This window comes from Canis aureus, chromosome 38 (genome assembly GCF_053574225.1).
Source record: "Canis aureus isolate CA01 chromosome 38, VMU_Caureus_v.1.0, whole genome shotgun sequence".
In the NCBI taxonomy this organism is placed as follows: Eukaryota; Metazoa; Chordata; class Mammalia; order Carnivora; family Canidae; genus Canis; species Canis aureus.
In genome coordinates this window covers 20791012-20814676 of record NC_135648.1, presented here as the reverse complement: position 1 = coordinate 20814676, position 23665 = coordinate 20791012, and the positions used below count along the sequence as shown (strand labels likewise).

The following is a 23665-nucleotide window of genomic DNA, read 5'->3' as shown; positions in this document are numbered from 1 at the left end:
GTCTAGCAATTTTTTGGTAGAGTCTTTAGGTTTTCTATGTAGAGTATCATGTTGTCTGCGATGAATGAGAAAGTTTGACTTCTTCCTTGTCAATTTGGATAGCTTTTATTTCTTTTTGTTGTGGATTGTTGAGGCTAGGACTTCTAGTGTTATGTTGAACAACAGTGGTGAGAGTGGACATTCCTGTCTTGTTCTAATTTTAGGAGAAAAGCTCTCCATTTTCTCCCAAAAAGGATGATATTAGCTATGGGTCTTTCACATATGGTCTTTGTGACATTGAAGTAAGTTTCCTCTATCCCTGATTTCTTGAGAGTTTTAATCAAGAAAGGATGCTGTATTTTGTCAAATGCTTTTTCAGCATCTATTGAGAGGATCATATGGTTCATATCCTTCTTGTATTCATGTGATGTATCACTTTGATTGATTTGCAGATATTGAATGACCCCTGCAGCTCAGGAGTAAATCCCACCTGGTCATGGTGAATAATGCTTTTAATGTACTGTTGGTTTCAATTAGCTAGTATCTTGTTGAGAATTTTTGCATCCATGTTCATCAAGGGTATTGGTCTCTACTTCTCCTTTTCATGGTGGAGTCTTTGTCTGATTTTGGAATCAAGGTAATGCTGGCCTCATAGAATAAATTTGGAAGTTTTCCTTCCATTTCTATTTTTGGGAACAGTTTTGGAACAGAAAAATAGGTATTAATTCTTCTTTAAATGGTTGGTAGAATTCCCCCCCCTGGGAATCCACCCAGTCCTGGACTCTTGTTTTTTGAAAGATTTTTGATTACTGATTCAATTTCTTTGCTGCTTAGGAGTCTTCAGATTTTCTCTTTCTTTTTGATTCAGTTTTGGTAGTTTATATGTTTCTAGGAATTTATCCATTTCATCCAGGTTGCCTAATTTGTTGGCATATAATTGTTCCTAATATTCTCTTATAATTGTTTGTATTTTTGAGGTGTTGGTTGTGATCTCTCCTCTTTCATTCATGATTTTATTTATTTGAGTCCTTTCTTTTTCTTTTGGATAAGTCTGCCTCAGGGCTTATCAATTCTGTCAGTTTTTTCAAAGAACCAGCTCCTCGTTTTGTTGATCTGTTCTACTAGTTTTTAAAAAAAATTTCTATGTTACTGATTTCTGCTGTAATCTTTCTTATTTCCCTTCTCGTGCTGGATTTAGGCTTTATTTGCTGTTGTTTTTCCAGCTCCTTTAGATAAGGTGAGGTTGTATATTTGAGACTTTTCTTGCTTTTAGAGGAAGACCTGTATTACTATTATATACTTAACTCTTAGGACTGCTTTTGCTCATCCCAAAGGTATTGGACTATCATGTTTTCATTTTCATTTGTTTCCATGTATTTTTATATTTATTTATTTATTTTAAATATTTTATTTATTTATTAGAAACAGAGAGAGAGAGAGAGAGAGAGAGGCAGAGACACAGGCAGAGGGGGAAGCCGACTCCATGCAGGGAGCCCTACATGGGGCTCGATCCCCGGCCTCCAAGATCATGCCCTGGGCTGAAGGCGGCGCTAAACCACTAAGCCATCGGGGCCACCTCAGCTTCCATTTATTTAAAAAAAGAATCTTCTTTAATTTTCTGGTGAACTCCTTCATTCTTTAATAGGATGCTCTTTAACTTCTATGTATTTGTGGTGTTTCTAAATTTTTCCTTGTGGTTGACTTTTAGTTTCATAGCATTGTGCTCTGAAAATATGCATAGTATGATCTCAATCTTTTTGTAGTGGTTGAACCCTGATTTGTGACCCAGTATGTAATTTCTTCTGGAGAAGAATGTTCCAAGTGAAACTTGAAAAGAATGTATATTCTGCTGCTATAGGATGGAATCCTGTGAATATATCTATTAAGTCCATCTAGTCCACTGTGGCATTCAAAGCCCTTGCTACCTTGTAGACTTTCTGCTTAGATAATCTGTCCATTGCTGTGAATGAGGTGTTAAAGTTCTCTATTATTGCCTTTTTAAAGATTTTATTTATTTATTCATGAGAGACACACAAGGAGAGAGAGAGAGGCAGAGACATATGCAGAGGGAGAAGCAGGTCCCCCTTAGAGAGCTCAATATGGGACTCGATCTCTGAACTCTGGGATCACTCCCTGAACTGAAAGTAGAGCTTAATAGCTGAGCCATCCTGGCATCCCTAAGGTCCCCTATTATTGTAATATTATCAATGAGATTCCTTAAGTTTCTTATTAATTGATTTATATGTTTGGCTGCTCACAAGTTAGTAGCATAAAGATTTGTAATTGTTAGATTTTTTTTTTTGGATAGACTTCCTTATTATTATATAGTGCCCTTCTTCATCCTCTATTACAGTCTTTGGTTCAAAACCTAGTTTGCTTGAAGGGCACCTGGGTTGCTTAGTCAGTTAAGCATCTGCCTTCAGCTTAGGTCATGACCCTAGGATCTTGGGATTGAGCCCAACATTGGGCTTCTTGTTCAGCAAGGAGCCTCCTTCTCCCTTTGTCCCTCACCCCTGTTTGTGTGCACAGATACACACTCTCTCTTGCATTTCTTGTGCTCTTTCTCAAATAAATAAATAAATAAATAAATAAATAAATAAAAAATAAAATCTTAGAAAAAATAAAATACAGTTTGATATAAGAATGGCTACTTTAGGTTTCTTTTGATGTCCGTTGGCATGATGAATGGTTCTCCACTACTTAATCACAATCTAGAGGTGTCTTTGGGTCTAAAATGAGTCTCTTTTAGGAAGCATATCAGTGGGTCTTTTTTTTTTAAACACATTCTGATAACTATATGTGTTTTGATTGGAACGTTTAGTCTAATTACATTTAGAGTAATTATTGAAAGATATGAATTTAGTGTCATTTTATTACTTGTGAAATCACTGTTCCTATAGATTGTTTCTGTTTCTTTCTAGTTTGTTACTTTTGGACTCTTTTTCTGTTCAAAGGATCACCTTTAATATTTCTTGCAGGGTTGGTTTAGTATTCAGGAAGTCCTGAATTTTTTGTCTTGGAGTCTCTTTATCTCTCCTTCTATTCTGAATCATAGCCTTGCTGGATAAAGTATTGTTGGCTGTGTATTTTTCCCATTCAGCACCTTGAGTATATGATGCTAGTCGTTTCTTGCCTGCTAGATTTCTGTGGACAGGTCTGCTTCCAGTTTTATATGTCTACCCTTGTAGGTTATGGATCTCTTTCCCCAAGCTGCTTTCAGGATTTTCTCTTTTTCTTTGTAATATGCATGTGTCACTATAATATGTCCTGGTGTTGACCTACTTTTGTTGATTTTGAGGGAAGTTCTCTGAGTCTCTTGGGCTTGCATGTCTGTTTCTTTCCTGAGATTAGGAAGTTCTCAGGTCTAATTTGTTCAAGTCAACCTTCTGCCCCCTTTTCCTTCTCTTTTTCTGAGACTTATAAAACAGATACTATTTCACTTAATGGAATTGCTGAGTTCCCTAGGTCTACCTTCCCTCCATCTAATAGTTTTCTTTCCCTCTTCTTTTCAGCTTCATTAGTTTTCATAATTTTATCCTCTATATCACTGATTTGGTTTCCTGCTTCATTCATCCTCATTTTTATGGCCTCCACTTGGGCCTGCACCTTGGTTATAGCATTTCAGCCTGACTAGATATTTTAGTTCTTTTATATCTATAGTAAGGGGTTCTCTAGTGTCTTCTATGCTTTTTTCAAACTGACCTAGTATCCTTATAATTGGTGTTTTAAATTTTAATTCAGACATCTTCTTTATATCTGTATTGATGAAATCCCTGGCTGTGATTACTACCTCATGTTTTTTTTTTTTTTTTTTTTTTTTTGTGGGGGTGAATTTCTGTTTTGTCTTTTCATCCAGTAAAGAAAAGAAGATAGAAAAAGAAAAGACAACAAAAACAACAACAAAACAAAAATAAACTAGATCCTGGGTGTGTTTTTGTTTGCTTATTAAATGAAACTACATCCCAAAATCAGAAGTAAAGAAAAAACTCAGAGACAGGAGCACCAAGGTGGCTCAATCTGTTAAACATCTGACTATTGGTTTTAGTTCAGATCATAATCTCAGGGTCTTGGGATTGAGTTTGTCATTGGGCTCTTGACTTAGGGCAGAGTCTACTTGTCCCTCTCCCACCCCCTCTGCTCCACCTTGGGCTTTCTCACCTCTTTCTCTCAAATAAATACATGGAAAATCTTAAAACAAACAAACAAACAACACAGACACATGGAGAGTGAACACAGAAATGTGTCAGAACACAGAATTGTGATTGATTGCTCTTATGTGAGGGCTCACTTAAGAGTAGGGGGAATGGGGTACCTGGGTGGCTCAGTCAGTTAAGTGTCTGCCTTTAGCTCAGGTCTTGATCTCAGGGTCCTAGGTTCAAGCTTCCCATCCGTGTCCTTGCTTAGTGCAGAGTTTGCTTTTCCCTCTCCACCTGATTATGTTTTCTGACTCTCAAATAAATAAATAATCAGTTTCAAGCATCATTTTTTATGTCTGAATCCTTAAAAATTAGCAAAAGTGGAATGAAAATTATTTTTCAAGGTATATAGTTGACCAGAAAGTATCATTTGGTTCTTTCTACTCTTGAAAAATAACCAAGCCTAACCTTTCAGGGAGTGGTGACATGGGTCTTGAAACCCTTTCAAGCTTTTTCTCACTTAACAGAGGATTCTGCTGTCTGATCCCACCAGCCCATGAGCTGGACCTGCCTGTAGTATATTTTCTTTCTTTCTGTCTTCCTTTTCTTTCTTTTTCTTCTTCTCTTTCTTTCTTTCTTTCTTTCTTTCTTTCTTTCTTTCTTCTTTCTTCTTTCTTCTCTTTCTTTCTTCTTTCTTTCTTTCTTCTTTCTTTCTTTCTTTCTTTCTTTCTTTTTCTTCTTTCTTTCTCTTTCTTTCTTCTTTCTTTCTTTCTCTTTCTTTCTTTCTTTCTTTCTTTCTTTCTTTCTTTCTTTCTCTTTTTTTTCTTTTCTCTTTCTTCTTTCCTCCCTTCCTTCCTTCCTTCCTTCCTTCCTTCCTTCCTTCCTTCCTTCCTTCCTTCTTTCCTTCCTTTCTTTTTTTTTTGTATGAACCTTTCTTTCAGTGTGTTTGTTGTTATTCACAGAAAGAACAGGAAACTCTTTGATCTTACCCAACAAGGATGAATAAGTGTTTTGTGTAGCAGAATTTGCTTTATGACTTGCTTTCTGCATATAAAGTTTGGTCACAAAACTGTTGGAGAGTAGGTTCTGATGCCTTCACTTTTTCTCCTTACATTGGAGGTTATAAAAATATGAACCACAAAGAATCTGATAATTGTGTGCTAACAAATTGTCTTAGGCCACTTTTTATGGTTGTAATTACATCTTTTATATTCAGTTGTTTCTGTGACATACCCTCCAGGATTCCTGAATGTAAGTATGTCCAAAGGAAAAGTTATGCGATTTTCTCCTCAAGTTGTCCACATCTCTGAAATAATAACTGTTGTCCATTCTCTGGGGGCAGTTCCAAAGAATGGAATCATTCTTAAACACCTTCTGTGTGTGTGTGTGTGTGTGTGTGTGTGTGTATGTTTAGATTTTATTTATTTATTCATGAGAGACACACAGAGAGAGAGAGAGACAGAGACAGAGACATAGGAGAGAGAAGCAGCACCCTCTGGGGAGCCTGATATGGGACTCAATTCCCAGACTCTGGGATCAGGACCTGAGCCAAAGGCAGATGCTCAACCACTGAGCCACTAGGCACCCCGTGGCTCCTGTTCTGTGACAAAATATGAAATCAGCAAATCCCCTAGATTTTACCTCCTAAATATCCTGCAAGTCTACCCACCTCTGTCCCTCTCAGACATCACTTCACTCATCTAAACTATTTTAACCTCTTTAGAATAACTGCTATATAACTGGTTTACGTAGTTTCACTCTGGTTTCACTCCAAACCATTCATCTCATGGCAACCAGAGTGACCTTTGTGAAATGTAAATATAATTGTGTTCCCTCTTGCAAATGCTTGTTAAAAATTTCCCATGTGTCTTGGGAAACAGGAACACAAATCTTCTTAATATTTCATAAATTTCCTGTATGCTCCAGGCTCTCCTCATCTTTTCATTTACATCTCACATTCTTAATTTTTCCTCTGCTCAGGAGCCCTCCTGTTTTTACCCCTATTGCTCTCATCACACTAACCCTCTCCTCCTTAGAATACTTTATCTTTTTTCTCTGGGGTATAAAATCTGACTTCGTGGTTTTTTTTTTTTTTATGTTAATGTAAATATCACTTTGCGAGTGAAGCCCAATCTACATGATTAGGTCAAATTTTCAATTATAGGAAAGGATAGCCTGACAGAAGGCAGGGAGTGCTCTCCTTTGTAAATTTATGCATATCTATATTATTCACCATTTTTTTTAAAGCATATATTCTTTTTTTTATATTTTATTTATTTATGATATATATATATATAGAGAGAGAGAGAGAGGGGCAGAGACAGAGGCAGAGGGAGAAGCAGGCTCCATGCAGGGAGCCCGACGTGGGACTCGATCCCGGTTCTCCAGGATTGCGCCCTGGGCCAAAGGCAGGCGCCAAACCGCTGCGCCACCCAGGGATCCCTACCATTTTCTGTCTCTTCTACTGGATTCTAATTCCCATCAGGAAAGCAATCATTCCAGCTTTTCCATACCATTATCTTCCTTGGTACCTGATTCTGTGGCTACTATGTAGTAATACTCAATAAATAAGTGAGCAAGTAAATGTAAAACTTTTTCAAATGCATACAATCTACAAAATAGCATAAATAAAATCACAAGCACTTTATTGGAGATTCAGGATAGAAAAATCATAGGTTTTCTAAGAAGCAAGAAGTAGAGATAAAATATATTTTTATGTATTAACAGAAATGTAAGATGATTAAGTACGACATTGTCTTTAGTTACTGTCTTATCCATGTTATTTTGTTTTAAAAATATGAAAATATAATAGTTTTCTGCTGGTGATACAGGTTTCCATTTTTCCTACTTAAGGGGTTCATTTCTTATGTTTAGACCCTCTAAAATGAGAGTTAAAAGAAGAACATGATCATGATTTACTTGTTTCTTGACTATACCATGTTAGTATTTTTTTTAAAAGATTTTATTTATTTATTCATGAGAGACACATGAGAGAGAGAGAAAGAGAGGCAGAGACATAGGCAGAGGGAGAAGCAGGCTCCATGCAAGGAGCCTGATGTGGGACTTGATCTCGGGACTCCAGGATCAAGCCCTGAGCTGAAGGCAGGCGCTTCTGCTGTGCCACCCAGGAATCCCCAGTATTTTTGACTCTAATAGTTTTTGTCTCTTTATTTTTACCTAGTTTAATCTGTTTTACTCATCTGTAGTAAAACATACTGCCTTATTTCTTTGTCTACTTCCTTCACAATTCACCGTAGAATATACATTTTACATTGAGATCCAGGACACAATTCTTGCTAAATGATTATGGATGAATATGAATACATGCTCAGTGCAGCATACAACCTGAGGAACTGAGAACAAAACACTACATGATTATACTTCCATATTTCCTAATATGAACGAAAAAACCCCCTACTTCCATCTGCACACATTATCATAGTAATGGCCCATAGGCTGATGAGTCTGAGTAATTTACAAAGACTGTTCGGCAGATGCTTTTATTTTGTTTAAATCACTAATATGAAAGGAGAGGAAATGTAATAAGTTACAATTTAATGTAATTTTGTTAAGAGAAATATATTGAATAAGAATGGTAATGGACAGTATGGAATCCTTTTAATTGAAGTGTTTATTTTTATTTTTATTATTTATTTATTTATTTATTTTTAATTGAAGTGTTTAATAGAAGAAAGAAAACTTACCACAACTTATAGTTGTGTAGCCTTAGATAATTTCTATCTCATATACTCTGGTGATCCTTCTTTTACTAGGTGAGTCAGGAAAAAAAATAGTTTTTAAAGATTTTATTTATTCATGAGAGACAGAGAGAGAGAGAGAGAGAGAGAGAGAGAGAGAGGCAGAGACATAGGCAGAGGGAGAGTGAGGGAGCCCAATGTGGAACTGTAGGATCCTGCCCTGAGCCAAAGGCAGACTCTTCAACTGCTGAGCCACCCTGGTGTCCCAGGAAAAAAAACAAAAAACAATATGTAAATTAAGTCATTAGCTTTTCCTACTGGAGGACTACTTACTTAAAGTGAAACTTAGGAAATTGATATTTTATATTAGTTTTTTTTTTTACTTATAAAAGTAGTTAAAAATTTAATGCTTGATATGATATATATACCATGGCTCTATGTATTTAGTACAGAATGGGGCCTGATCCTTTTATTTTTATTAATGTGGTTATTATGGTTTTTGCATAAGTGGTTGAATAGTTTCTTTAACTAAAATTATCCTTCGTGATACTTAACAGTATTCTAGTTAAGAAAAAAAGTAGAATTTAAAATTCTTTTTAATGAGATACAATTTGGAGTTCTTCTTTCCATATGGCATGCTCAATTTGGTGATCCACATTTCAAATAATCACAGTGCTTATGAAAATTTTTTTCCTATTTTCTTAGTTTCTTTGTCAGCAGAGAGAAGAAGCTTCTTCTCTTTTTATCCAGGACTCAGTACGACTGCTGTGGGCCTATATTCATAAACTTTGCCAGATATGTTCAAAGTTTAGATTTGTAGTAAGTCAGTAAAGACCAATGAATGATAGTTGAGGCTCATTTATTCTTGTGGATCTGTGGAAGGAATTGTAGGTCATTCTAAAATGTACATTTAGATATTTATAATCAATATTAAATTGAGATTAACATACATGTGGAGTGCTTTTAAAAATCATGTTTTGATTTCCATTAAGAGAAAGAAAAAAACTTCAGAGCCTGACAGTTTCACTGTTAAATTCTTTTAATGAACAGTTAATCTAAGGCAATGTAACTCAGGGCATGGGCAAAGATAAAAGTTACCCAAATCATTCAATGATTAAGCTAAACTGTGATTCTGAAGCACTCAGACAAAACACAAATTGTGAGCTAATGTTCTCATAGTTTAGTTCATAAAATCCTAAACATTTGAGATAACTCTATCAAAACTAAGAATTTTGGAAGGTATGTTTAATCCTTTAAAAATTATTCCATTCTCAGAGATCCACAATAAACATTAACTCATTAAAACAATCTGAAATGTATTTCACTAAATAAGTAAATGTTTACCCCAGAGTTGCCAATTTTTTCCCCTATAAATACAAGTTTAATGATACATTGTTCTTTATACAGATGGTTACAGAGATTTTATAATCCCAGGGTATACAACTGTGCAACACAAGTCAGTTACTAATTGGCTAACCACATACAGTGCCATAGTGGTGCTTCAAGGAACATATATTGAGATACAGAACCATAGACCAAGGTCACTTTGAAGAGATGGTTATAAAAATTCTATAGTAGTAAATTGCCAGACTAAAACCAAAAGTTTACAGTAAAAACTAAAGCAATACAAAATAAAATATCTAAAAAGCTAAGGGTACTTACTAAATATTAATTATCTTAAAGATAGGAGTCGAATCATACTAATAACTTATCATTTATCTCATATTAGCAAATTAGTATTTTTTAGGACTAAAACAACTGGAACCATAAAAAAATTATCATCAAATAAGCTTTACCAATGAAGTGTAAGAATGGCTTATTTATAGGTATATATTAATAAAATACATTATTGCATTGGATTGGATATATGTATCTTACAAGAATAATAAATACAACATCTTCAAAAATGAAATAATTTTCACCTCTTTCTGCCTACGAAATTTTTCCTAATATTTTTTTATCTTATATCATGATATCCATTGCCTTTATCTCCTGATGTCTATAGGTCATATGGAAAAATCTACAAATACTGGTTGAAAACCATGGTTGCCTGGGTGGCTCATTCAGTTAAGCATCTGACTCTTGATTTCAGCTTGGGTCATGAATTCAAGACTGTGAGCAAGCCCTGCGTGGGGCTCCACACTCAGCAGAGAGTCTGCTTGAGATTTTTTCTCTCCATCCCTCTGTCCTTCTTCCTGCCCCCCCGCCACCCCTTGCACTCTAAATAAATAAATAAAATCTTAAATAAAAGACAGAAAACTAAATAAAACATTTTATTTCTGAAAAACGACATTTATTTCACATGGTTCTAGTTACTTAGTCAATATTTTTCCCTTTTTTGATTGTGAAAATATTAGGTGATATGTAATTCCCAAGGGCAATTTCCACATTTATATTTCTTTTGTGATCAAGTTTTACATAGGTATTTAAGAACATATTTTATCCTTTAGTCTGTAAGTTTAAGTGCTTGTCTACTTTGATTTAGAAAATCTTGCCAAAGTACCATGTCATAACATTCCTAAAGGATTTTTATTCCTTAACAGTAATTTTTTTAACAGTAATTTTTAAAACAGACATTATCACAAATGGATAGTCATAAAACTAAACTACAATTTAAGTGAGAAGTGGCTCTGTAAAATAGTTTTGAAAGTCTAGTTTAAGCTGACGAGAGTGAACCACAACTTTGCAAAGCATAGACACATGCATGGCAAGAATTCTCAGCTTCCCAAGATGCATAGTTTCAGAAATAGGTATATTTAATCTTCAAAAAACAGAAAACTCATGCTATGTAAAATTAGATATTTATTTAAATAACAGTGAATATGAGTATTTGTGTAAAATAATAGAAAAAGAGAAAATTTTGTTAGTATTCTTCTTCCCTCACAAATACTAGTATTTTAACATTTAAATCATGAATATTACCTATAATGATATTACTTAGTAGTTACCTAGGTCAGTGAACTATATAAATATATAGATACATACATATATGCAGTCTTTTACATAATTGCATAAAAATTCTTTCATTCAAGCATTCTCAGGGTTAAGTAGCCCTTTTAAAAACATTTCACTAGCCTATTATTGACATTTTGGTTTAGGAATAGTGGCTTAATCTCCCCCACCCCCGCCCCCCGCCTCCATTACCAAGAATTAGTTGTCAGTTTCGGTAAATGGTAATAGTGAACCCTCCAAAGGTCAGCTAATATCAACCTGACTGTGCTTTTTGTACATAAAGATTAGGAGTTTATCTTGCAAATTGCCTAACTTTTCTTTGTGAAACCCTCCTAACTTGTCTGTCTTTCCACTTCCAGAGGAGTTGAGAGTAGCAGGGTTCAGAAAAGAGTGGACAAAATTACACTGATTCTCATTAACTCATGAATAATCTTCTGTTGCTAATAACTTTGTTACCAAATCCATAGCTAAGAGGAACAGCCTTGCTACTTTGTGTTCCTATTTCTTTCTCCATAGTCCCTGACTATATTATTCATAGTAAATTAATTTTTTTGTCAAATGCAAAACAAAGGATTTATATCTATTTTGTGTAGATAGTTCATTCTTATATTTGACTCATTTTTGTGCTTTTATTTCTTTTATGCTAGGGATGGAATTTAAATAACAATTATTACTGAATTCATTGAGCATTGTTATGTGTCAGGCATTTCAGTGAGCATTATTAGTTCATTTTATTCTCCTAATAACTAAATGAAGAAGTTAATATTATTGCATTTACTTTCCAGTTGAGAAGGATAAAATTTAAAAAGCTTAAGCAATTTACCTAAGTTATCATTAATCAAGTTATAAATGAAATGTTTATTAATTTATGGTATTATTAGTATTATAAAGGTGGGGTGAAAATCATTCACTTTAGATTTTAGAAGCTTTTTAATGTAGATTATGGTATTGTATTCATTTCTGCATCTCTCTTATATAGTACAGTGCTTGACGCTGCTAAACCATCAATAAAGGTATTTATAGGAATAAACTTGACCTACTTTTTTGATATTAAGTTACCCATTTTCCATTATAAAGCATTTATGTTTCATAGCACCTATTGGTTTTATAGAAATCAGTTTTTTCTTATTAAAAATCTACAGTTATTTCTATAAAAGAGAAATTATAAGACAATTATATTAATTTGCAACTTTCTATTTCAAAGTCAACCACTATCTGGGGCAGCCCGGGTGGCTCAGCGGTTTAGCGCCGCCTTCAGTCAAGGGCCTGATCCTGCAGACCTGGGATGGAGTCCCACATCAGGCTCCTTGCATGGAGCCTGCTTCTCCCTCTGCCTGTGTCTCTGCCTCTCTCTCTCTCTCTCTCTCTCTGTCTCTTTCTCTCTCATGAATAAATAAATAAAATCTTTTAAAAACAAAAGCAAAAACAAAGTCAACCACTATAAATGAATTTGAGTAACTTTTATGCATTTTAACTAAACAAAAAGATAAATAGAACTTGGTGGGATATTCGTTCATTTTTTCTATCTTAAATTGAAGTAAATTATTAAATTTCAAATATTTAGGAAGACATTACAGGGTAATAAAGTTTTGTTGCAATTAGGGGTGCCTGGGTGACTCCGTGAGTTCATGTGACTTGGTTTTGGCTCAGTCATGATCTCAGGGTCAAGAGATTGACTTCTGTGTCAGGCTCCATGCTCAGCATAGAAGTCTGCTTGTACCTCTCTCTCTGCTCTTCCCTCCTGCTCATGCTCTCTCTCTTTTTCTCTCAGATACATAAATAAAACTTTAAAAACTTTTCATTACAATTAGATATCCATTAAAATGAAGCATTTAAGCCAGACGTTTTTTGTTTTTTAGGTTATTGTCCAGTCACAAAACAATATTAAATTTGATTAGTATAAAATTTAAATATAAAAGTGTTTACTTCTATTTACCAGGTATGATTATTTAAAAATTTTTCATTATTCAGTTTTTCCACTACTTTCAATTCAGGATATAATTTAGTTTAACTTAGTCTTTGAACTGAAAAGATGTATCTCTTATGATAAGACAAAATAGGATTTTTTGATTATGAATGTATCTATTTGAGCACATTCTTGGATTTAGTTTATCAGAAAATCTGTATCCATCATTGAAATCACTTCTGGGTATAGACATAAAATAATAATTAACTGAAATTCATCAAATATAATCAGGGAGAGGAGGCAGTTTTTGTTCAATAATGGCTCCAAAGACATCTGTGAATGAAATAAGATAACAATCTATATTAAAATGGATTATAATCACTGAATAGCTTCAAATCCTTATATAGCGTGTTGTAGCATTCACAGTTCTAGGAAAAATAGCCAACATATAAGTGAAATATTAATGTTTATGCATAATGCAAATCAAGATTATTTCAATGCTAAAACTGTCTTAGCTTTTAGAATGATATAATAAAGTAATAGTAAGCTATCTATGTATCTATTCTGAAGATACAGTTTTTAAAAATGAAGTGTAGTTGACGCTGAAGATAATACTTTTTCTATTCCTTCATAAAAGTAAATGAATTGTTTGGAAAGATAGCTTATTTGAATAATCTAAAATTATTTCTTAGTTGAATGATTGACTTAGAGCAGTAATACACATTTTTATGTTTCTTAACTACAAAACATTGCTAAATGTGTTACTATAACCAAATAGTATGTAATAAGTTAGCAGATATTCTTAGTATTCTCCACATGTTGCCAATAGATACTCTGTAATGGTATGAGGAAATGATGCTATAGCCATATAATACGATCAGAATAGTCCAGTTTCAGCCTTTTCATTAAACTTCTCCATGTCTTAGTATTTGCTTTTATAAAATTAAAACATGAAATAAGTAATTTTCAAAAATACTCTTTAAATCTAATTTTTATGATTCAATGAGGAGGTTTGAAAAACTTTTTTTTCTTAAATAATGTGAATATTCTATCTTTATAATTTTTAAAGCTAATGCAAACTTCTGCAAAATTTCCTTCTAAACTATTTCTACTCTTTAAGTGACATGATTCTTTACATAAATATAAGGGAGAAAAAGGGAAGTAGTTGCAGAAATTTATGTGAAAGTGACAATGGAGTCCAGATTGTATAGTTATTGTCAGTAGATCTCTGTCTAATATTGACAGTAGTTGGTTTCTTTTATAAAACAGAAGCTAAATACTTTTTCAAATTATGACAGTTCTATAACTAACCTGCTTGAGCTTAGTAGTAAAGTATGCAATATTCACTAACAGTGTCATGAATGGGATTTCAAGTGACGTTTTTGATTAATAAATAGTTAAATGTAACAAACTTAATTAAATAACTCAAATAATTTTTAAATACATTAGTGACAGAATTTATAATTAATGAGATTAAATAAGCACAACTTTTATATTTGAATATTCAACTTGATTTTATAAAGTCAAATTTTTAGTTACACGATTTACTTATATATTACAAAAGCAGAATGAGTTTCAATAAGTTAGTCAATGCATTTCAATTTTCCAAATTTTTCATTTATCATATCATTTAAGTACTAATAGAAACAAATGCTAGAGTTAGAAATACTAATTTCTTGAGAGTAAAACCCAATTTGCTTGGTTATGGTGCTTGAATATTTCAAGTGATATTGATTAAAAGGTGATAGGGAAGTCAATAGATTTATGGAATATTGCACCTGCTTTTTTTGACACAGAGATATTTAGTGTTGCCACTTAATTAGATTAGATTCCACAATATGAGAAATAGTGAAAGGGATTATAAGGGAAAGGAGGGGAACTGAGTGGGAAAAAGTAGAGAGGGAGACAAACCATGAGGGACTCCTAACTCTGGGAAACAAACAAAGGGTTTGGAAGGGGAGGTGGCTGGGGGGTTGGAGTAACTGGATAATGGGCCCTGAGGAGGGCACTTGATGGGATGAGCACTGGGTGTTATACTGTATGTTGGCAAATTGAATTTAAATTAAAAAAAAAAAAAAGATTAGATTCTACAGTTAAGGTAGTGGCCTGATAAATATTTTGGGTGCTTTTTAAAAATTAATAAATTGTATTTAGTTTATATCTAAACAGGCTACATAGCTTGGTGACTTAAATATGGCAATGGAGATCAGGAGCATTTTATGTACTTGGCACTATCTTAGGTGCTCAGGCAACATGGTTGAAGAAAGTGTGTGAATTTCTTTCCTCATAGATCTCCATTCATATAGAGGGTTATAGAAAATGAACAGCAAACCCTACACATGACTAAAACTTTTTTTTTTTTTAATTAAACAGAACAGAACAAGGAAGATAGGAGTATATATGATGATCAATACAGGCTTGAAGGCTTGAAAAGTAATATGTTAAGTAGTTGTCATAGGAAAACTCTGGCATGATGGTGATAGGCTGCTGGGAGAAGGATGGGAGTGTTTACTACAGTGCAGGGCAGACAATATGATGGCAAGGATCATTGAAATAGCAGTGGTGATAGTGATAGTGGATTTTGGTTATGTTTTGAAGCTAGAAACAGTGGAGTTTGCTAAGGATTTGGCTGTGGGTTGTGAAAGAAATAGAAAAGTCAAGGATAACTCTAGGATTGTGACCTAATCAACAAGAAAGCTGTATTTGCCACCATTGATTTGAAGAATTTGAGAGGAGCAAATTTAGAGAAGAAGTTCAGGATTCTGTTTGGACATTGGAGATATTAGAGATAAAGGGAGGAAGTTGAAAGAAGATTTGAGTGATACTTGGCACATTTCAGGAATAGCAGTGAGGCTAGTGTGGCTGGAGGGCAGTGAGTCAGGAGCTGGTCTTAGAAGACGAGGTCCAAGAAGAGCCAGGGGCTTTTGAATTGTATTCTGAATATGATAAAAGGGCATTTAGAGTTATGAACAGAGAGGGAACAAGATTTGATCTATAACAGAAAAGAATTACTCTTTTCTTAGGCTAGATATTTAAATACTCTCCATCCTGTTTTCTTTTGGGAAGAAGGAACTAAATTTATTTATTTACCACAAAAATATTTATTGACTCAGAAGGTATGTTAGCAATAGTATGTTTTGAAATGCAATGACATTGCTATCCATGGACGTAAGCAGTGGCCCATTAAATGAGACCTAAATGAAACTGGTTGACCGGCCTATTCAAAATCAGAGAGAAACTCTAAAAGTAATTCAGTGTATTTACCTGTATTAGTCCTTAAAGTGTTAAGCTTTGTTTTTGTATAAGAATATCAAGCATGAAACAGCTGGTGTGTGTATCTCCATTTTCATATTGATTTAGTGAGTATTAAGGTATATCAAGTCTTGAATCTCAAGTGTGATATTGATAAATATGTGAAAGGTTCACATGACTTTTCTAGGTCAAGTAAAATGGTGTTTTACTTAAGGATCACAAAAATGATTGCAAGCATGAATTTACAGTTGTGTCAAGGCAATTAAATATCTTGGACTGTAACATGATTTATTCAACAAAATTTATTAAGATATGTAGGTTGTGATAAATATTTTCACTTGTATGCTTTGATAGATTAAAAAACATCACAAAATTTTGTAGCTCCTCTTATGGGGAGATGGAGTCTATTTCCACACCCCTCCAATCTGTGCCGATCTTGTGACTTGCTTTGGTAAATACAATGTGGCAGAAAAAGGTAGGCCTTAAGAGGGCTTTCAGTTGCCATAATTTGCCCTGAGAAAGTAAGGTAGCAGGTTGAATCTATTGGAGGATGAATGGTCACGCATAGAATCACAAAGCAAGGCACACAGACAACAGTGAACATTGTCCATTTGGCACAGGAGTTAGGCCATCCTGGAGTTTTCATTCTAGCCAGACTTCTAGCTCAATGTAGCCACATGAGTGAGCCCAAGAAAACCAGAGAAACTTCCCACCTACCACATGGAATCATGTGAAATGATAAATTGTTACGATTTTAAGCTACTGAGTTTTGGGGAGTTTGTTATGTAGTAATAAAAAACAGAAGCACAAGAATGAAATGCTCTCTGGGGTTTGTTTGTTTGCATTTATTATTTGACTGTGGTTTAAGCAGGTGTTCTTTTGTTCATTCAGCAGTTAATGAGTGACTACTCTGAACTTTGTGCCGAGTGCACAAATAGGAAATAAGCATATAAAGTGTAAATAGTGTCAGTAGTGTCAGTAGTTGAGCTGGAGTGATAAATATTAAACTTTAAAAATAGATATTATTATAAAAGTTTACCTATATGAGATATGAACTCATATCTAGGAATTCAGCAGGAACTTCTAGGAATTCCTTGATCTTGAGATTCAGTGAAGTCTATGAGGGAGATCATTTTTGAGGTAGGCTTCAAAAAAATGGGAATCTCAGTAGCTGTTGCAGAGAGAGGGCTTTCAGTTGTAGGGAAAAGTCGATATAGAGGGTAAAGATTATGGTAGGTAAACCAACCAAATAGTATGTGAAGGGGAGATAAAGTGAGAGCAAAGTTTGAAAAAAAACCAGATTAGATCCAGATGCTGGAGTCTAATTAAGTCTGTACATACCCCACATATCTATTGCCAAGTAACAAGCCACCTAAAAAGTAGTGTCTTAAAACAGCACAATTTGTTGTTTCTCACAGTTCTGTGGTTGGCATTTTTTCTGCTGTCTCACTTGTGGTTACTCTTGGCTTTAGTCATGTGATAGCCTGATAGAAGATGGAGCATCCAAGATAGCCCTACTCTCATGTCTAGCAGTTGATGCTTTCTGTCAGTTGGGACATTTTGGGTTTTTTCCACATGGCCTCTCATCCTTTGGTGGATTGTACCAGGCTGCTTTACAACATGGTAATGCAGACTTCTCGGACATCAAGAACAAGAGCTTCAGGGTCTTCTAAGATCCATGCTCTGTGATCCACCCACCATCATTTCTATATTATTCTGTTGCCAAAATAAGTTATTAGGCTGTTCAAATGAAAGGACATGGAGAACTAGATTGCACTTTTGATGGGAAGTAAAGCAATATCTTGCAAACGGGCATGAACATAGGAAGTCTTGATTTATGGGCAGCTATTATAATAATCTATCACACCATGAATTAGAGAGTGATCTTTTTTTTTTTTTTTCTTTTGGTCTGCCGTGGCCTTCATTGTTGCTTCACCGTCTTACTCTAACTCGAAGCCTCACACACGAGGCAGAAAAACCCACTCCTCCTCGCCTGCCACTCGCCCTGATGCGCCTGCAGCCCTTTGAGTTCTAAAAGCGTCCCCGCAGAGCCTCGAACTCCCTCGCACAGAGGTCCTTGGTCAGGAGGCCGCCTGGGCCGGGGGCGCCTGCATGCACCTGCCGTAGGCCCCAGGCCGCGAGGTGCTCGGGGAAGGCGTGGAGGCGCCCTAGCCGGAGCCCCCACCCTGCTCCGTTCCCCACATGAAGCTCCTCCTAGCACCCATGGGCGCCCGACAGTGATTGTAAATTGTAAGAATCCAGTGCCTTTTTAAACTTGAGATTGACATATCCAAACTTCTAAAAATCAATTAGCTAATTAATTTTCATTTTTTTTTTTTTTTGAGAGAGAGAGAGACAGAAAGACAGAGAGAGAGAGCTTGCACCCACAGAGGAAGTGAGGGATTCTGGAAGAAAGAGAGAGAGAATCTTAAGCATAAGGTGGGACTTGATCTCACAGCCCTGAGATCATGACCTGAGCGGAAATCAAGAGTTGGATGCTTAACCAGCTGAGCCACCTTGTGCCCCTCTAACCTTTGTTTAAAGACTGTGAATATGGCCCTGATGAATAGGTCATATTAAAAAAAAGAACAAATTGAAGACAAGGAAGCAGAGTAGGAGACTTTACTAGTTTAGGTGAAGATAATATTTATCTGAGTTATGAAATGGACATTTTGTCTATGAACAGGGACTGACTTTTAATGTATAGTTATGCAAAATATAGTAAGCCTTTAACATTTGAATCCTTAAAATATGTAATTTATCTTCCTTCTTACTTTATTTTCTACTGAAGTATAAACGTTAAGTATGAATTGTTTATATTTTCAAATGTATATTATTGTAATAAAGTAAAAAAAAAACTCCTTCGCAGAAATATATATTATTAAACAGTTCTTCTCTTTGGTTATAGGAAGGCTCCACCTGAATAGTCTTATAATTAGTTTGGCTATTATATTGCCTAGGGACAGCAGAGCAAAAAACTGATGTGAATCAACTCATATGACCCAGAAGCTCACACAAAATTCCTAAGCATAAAAAAAAGGGAATTTTGCTAAACTATTCTGGAAACCTGGAAGTAAGAAAGAAAAAGAGAAAGAAAAAAAAAAAAGAGAACAGTTTTTCCTCAGAAGTAAAATGATGACAAGTACCCTACTATTTCTTTTCTGTCCTTTGGTTTATCTACCTATGTGCTTACCCACCTGTCTAACTGGTTTATAGTCTGCCTTAAAAAACATGAAACAACCCTATTCCCATCATCTTCTCCAGGCAGGCACTAGTCTGCTTCCTGTCTCTTTCCTGGGCATTTTGTATAAACAGCATCATATAGTCTGTAGTCTTCTTTTACTCAGCATGTTTTTGTGGTTTATCTATGTTATAACATGCATCAATACCTATTTTTTTCTTGCTGAATCATATACCATTATACACTGATTTACATGCAAATCTCATATCGCTTCCAAGTCTCACTTTCTCACCTTTCCTTTTTTACTTTTTCTTTTCTTTTCTTTCTTTTTTTTTTAGTCAGTTGTAGTGCTATTTTTAGTGCTATTTTAACAATTCTACTTTGGGGACATCTTGTAACAATTTCTTTGCTGCTCTTTTACTTTTATACCATTAGTAGCTTTGTACAGATGGTTGATCTTCTCTTGAGAGTGACTTGGCAATTGTTAACTGCTCAAACCTTTCATATATATGAAACACACACACATACATTATACAATAAGATGGCTTCCTGTATAAAAAAAAAAAGACTATCACTCTTTTGACAGAGAATAAATTTAGCAATTTCTGTCTCTGTTTCCTGGCATGCATTCAAAATGTTTGTGTAAGTTACCCATAAAATTCAGTCTATTCCTTTTACATGCTACTCATGTATACTTTGTGATACTTTGGCCACAATTTTTGGTTATCGATCAAAATAATACTATATTTGATTAAAGTAGGTAAAAAAACTTAAAAAAATATTTTTTCCTGTGGAAATAATATTGTACAATATAAGATTACAATTTACTGCTGGGCTTTATGAAATGTGCTTTGACTTTCAAAAGAATAATGAGAAGTAATGTGCCCAATTTGAAAGTTTTAATTTTAATGCACATTTGTTTCTTTAGCATTTGTGGAATCCAACATCTGGAACGAATAGGAAAGAAGCTGAATCTCTTTGACTCCCTTTATTTCTGCATTGTGACATTTTCTACTGTGGGCTTTGGGGATGTCACCCCTGAAACATGGTCCTCCAAGCTTTTTGTCGTTGCCATGATCTGTGTCGCTCTTGTGGTTCTACCCATACAGGTAAACAGAGCCAGGGTAAATTTTATAGAAATGTGCAAAGTCGTATAAAAGCAAATCTTCCACGCTTAAGAAGAAATGCAAGTGGTTTATTAATCTAATACATTGACACATATTATTATTGCATCTAGTCAATCAAATAAAATGGTCTCAGGAAATGCTTTCTCACATTATATTAGAAACTGACTTCCCCCCTCCATTCACAACTGATAATAGCTCACATCTCATTTCAATTCTTGAAAATGTTTTTTTTTTTGAAATATAGGATATTTAACAATAAAATTAAGATCATAGGATAATATAGTTTTAATTACAGAATGATAGATCAAGGAAATAAATTTACGAAGGTTTGATTTCTTTTGGTTCTTGAAACAATATAAAAGCCACACATTGCAATCCATAAAAACTGATCACATATGTTAGTCAACTAAAACAAAATTTGAGGATGATAGGTAACTATTATACAACATTCTGGGAGCGGATAAGATGATTGCAAAGGGGGACAGATATATAAGATTAGTAGATGCAATCTAACTGTTTCCTTGGGTACCCATGGTGAGCAGGTCAGAAACAGAATATGGCAAATACAATTAAACTTCTATCTTCCATTACAAACCTTTGGCCACAGTGTATCTAAATATACTTTATGTAGGTATAAAAATGATCTTTCTACTTTTATTGCCATGTATGTGTTCCTCCCTGACATTCCTCCTTTACTCCCTCCACTTCCCTTACATACCACTTGCTGCTATACGGCTAGAATCTCTCATTGCATGAGATGTATGTTGAGCTTGATAGAGGAAGTTAGAAGAAATGCCATTGAGGTTTTTCTCTGACGCAGTGCATAACACACATGGCTGCCTGCTGTACTGGACATAAAGCAGAGGCACAAACCTTTTAGTGTTGTTATGATATAATAGGAAAATCATATTAATATGTTTCTGTAGAGACCTGAAGCCTCTGGGCAGCATTAGCAACCTCTGCAGCAATCACATGAAAATTCTGTTATTGAAGGGAATTGGATAATTTGAATCTCAAAAAGTTCCATCTGAGAAATCGAGTGTATCTAGTGAACGATGGCTATATTGCATGGGTTTTTATTTTCATGTCCAGTTTTTTTTTATTCATATGTGGAAAATCCATTGCAGTTTGAACAACTGGCCTATCTGTGGATGGAGAGACAAAAGTCAGGTGGAAACTATAGTCGACATAGAGCTCAAACTGAGAAGCATGTTGTTCTGTGTGTCAGTTCACTGAAGATTGATTTACTTATGGACTTTTTAAATGAATTCTATGCTCACCCAAGACTTCAGGTACATTAAAATTATGTTATTCATTTTACTGGATCATACTTAACTAACATATTGTCTAAGTCAATTAACTGATGGTGCAGCCTGTGTTCTGGAGGATTTTTATTTATACACTCAGATTTAGAAAGAGTAAATGAAGAACTACAAATATAACCAGGAACATAGAAAAAATGCTTGAGGAATACACAGTATTTTAAGTTTCCTTCTGTAGCTACACTAAAAGACAGATGGAATTATGTTAATGCTACAAAGAAAGGTTTTCTTTGAATTAAAAGGATTTTTCTCCCTTGGATAATGCATAAATGACATTTTTATGAAACAGTGAAATTTAACATAAGATATCAAACAATGAAAAAGTCCTTTCATAATATCATACTCACTTGAAAATTTCAAAAGTTTTCTTAAGTGATGCTGATAGAAATCTGGAAGTCTGGAAGTCCCATTTTTTCTTTTGTTTCCCAGAGTGCAACTAGGTCTTATTTATACTAGCAATGAATGACAAAAAAATAAGACAATAACTAGCTGAATTGGTAACAATAATTCAGAAAAAAATCTCTTTGTCTGTCTATGTAGATAAAATCTTCAGATAGTTCTTCCACTTGCTGCGTGGCCAGTGTAGATTTAGGTAATCTCCTCTTCCTGCTTAATGCATTTAGTTCAGTCCAAACAGTAAAGAGCTACTTGAATGTCTTGTATTTTCTCAACAAATTTGTGTCAAGTGGTTGGAAATCGTGAGATCAAGATAGTACTGAGTATATCTAATTAGATCTCCCTTAAATAGAGTTATTCATGACTACATTGGAGGTCTTTTAAAATATTATTTAAAAAACATTTAAAAATATAATTTATAAAGAAGTGATACATAAATTACATAGTACATTCTTTTGTTTTATATACATTAATTTGCATTTTAAAGAAACATCATATTTGTTTGTTGTTTTTATTATTGTTTGTATTAAATAATTGCAGTTTTGCTCATTACAACCCATAAAGAAAACCTGTTTTGGGGAAAGTTGATGCCCCAAGTTTTGAACCTACTAATTTATTTTGATTAATATGAATAGGGAGAATTCTCAAAACTCCTCAAATTTCCACTAGATATATTTTAGATGATGAAATGGTGAATGTTTACCATAGAATTGTAATTCCTATAATCAGTGTATTAAACTATTTTATCTCTCAGAGTACTTTTGTATTTTCTCCAAAGGATCACTATTTTGAAGTATATGATCTCAATGTTTTAAATTTACTTTGTATTATCAATAGTTTTATGAACCCTTATCCTTTCAGGTATTCATCAGAGATTTTTCAGTATTATCAGTTCATAATATTACCAGGTGATATAAATCACCATCATAGTTTTTATTCTAAAAGTAGCAGTTTGAAGTCTGAATTGATTTTTAAGCACTTCTGCCCTATATGTATTGCATATTTTATAATCAGTCTGAAGTTGTAACTGAAAACTTAAGAAGTTGGAAATGTATACTGAGTATAAGCACTGATTACCTTCTCTTCATGGTACTAATAAGATTGAAAAAGTTTAGGATGACCTTATGTTGCTTTATGATATTTTTATGTCTCAGTTATGTAAATTGTAGTACCATGTTAATATATGCCCAACCTGTTACTTATTAGCAGGAATTTATTTCTATATCATCATATTTCTAAATGTTCTTAGACATTCTCTTTACTTATGTAATATAAAACACAGCATTATTGATTTCACCCCATTACCCACTTTGTTTTGAATAGGATTATTATGTGGTGATTTTGTGTCCTACTGAAATGGATGTGCAAGTTCGAAGGGTACTGCAGATTCCAATGTGGTCACAAAGAGTTATCTACCTTCAAGGCTCAGCCCTTAAAGATCAGGATCTGTTGAGAGCAAAGTAGGTATCCCGATCTATGTTCCAACTTGCAACACTTATCTTTTCTCTCCTCCAAATTTTAGGAATTTTCAGCCCTGTAAGACGTGTTTAAGTATTTTTGAATACAGAGTCTTGCCTTAGTTACACAGCTGGTCATGTTGAAAGGTTAAAAATATAAAACCAGTGTGTGTGTGCTCCTCTTTCTCAGTGCAAGGATGTTCAGCAGACCGTGTCCACACAACACAATGAGGAGTGTGGCATGGTGTAATTATCTCAA

The 23665-nt window shown here is 34.3% G+C and overlaps 1 protein-coding gene across 9 annotated transcripts in view; it reads left to right on the top strand.

Annotated features, from left to right (window-relative positions):
• Positions 1-23665, top strand: part of KCNT2 (potassium sodium-activated channel subfamily T member 2) — a 374999-nt gene that overhangs the window by 157827 nt on the left and 193507 nt on the right. For 8 of the 9 annotated variants that reach the window (XM_077887107.1, XM_077887105.1, XM_077887102.1 and 5 more), the window contains exons 9-11: positions 20033-20213; positions 21359-21523; positions 23273-23409. The exons of the other annotated variant lie outside the window; for it this stretch is intronic. In XM_077887107.1, the coding sequence (XP_077743233.1) occupies positions 20033-20213; positions 21359-21523; positions 23273-23409 (483 nt within the window). The remainder of the gene's footprint in view (positions 1-20032; positions 20214-21358; positions 21524-23272; positions 23410-23665) is intronic. 9 annotated transcript variants of the gene reach the window in all.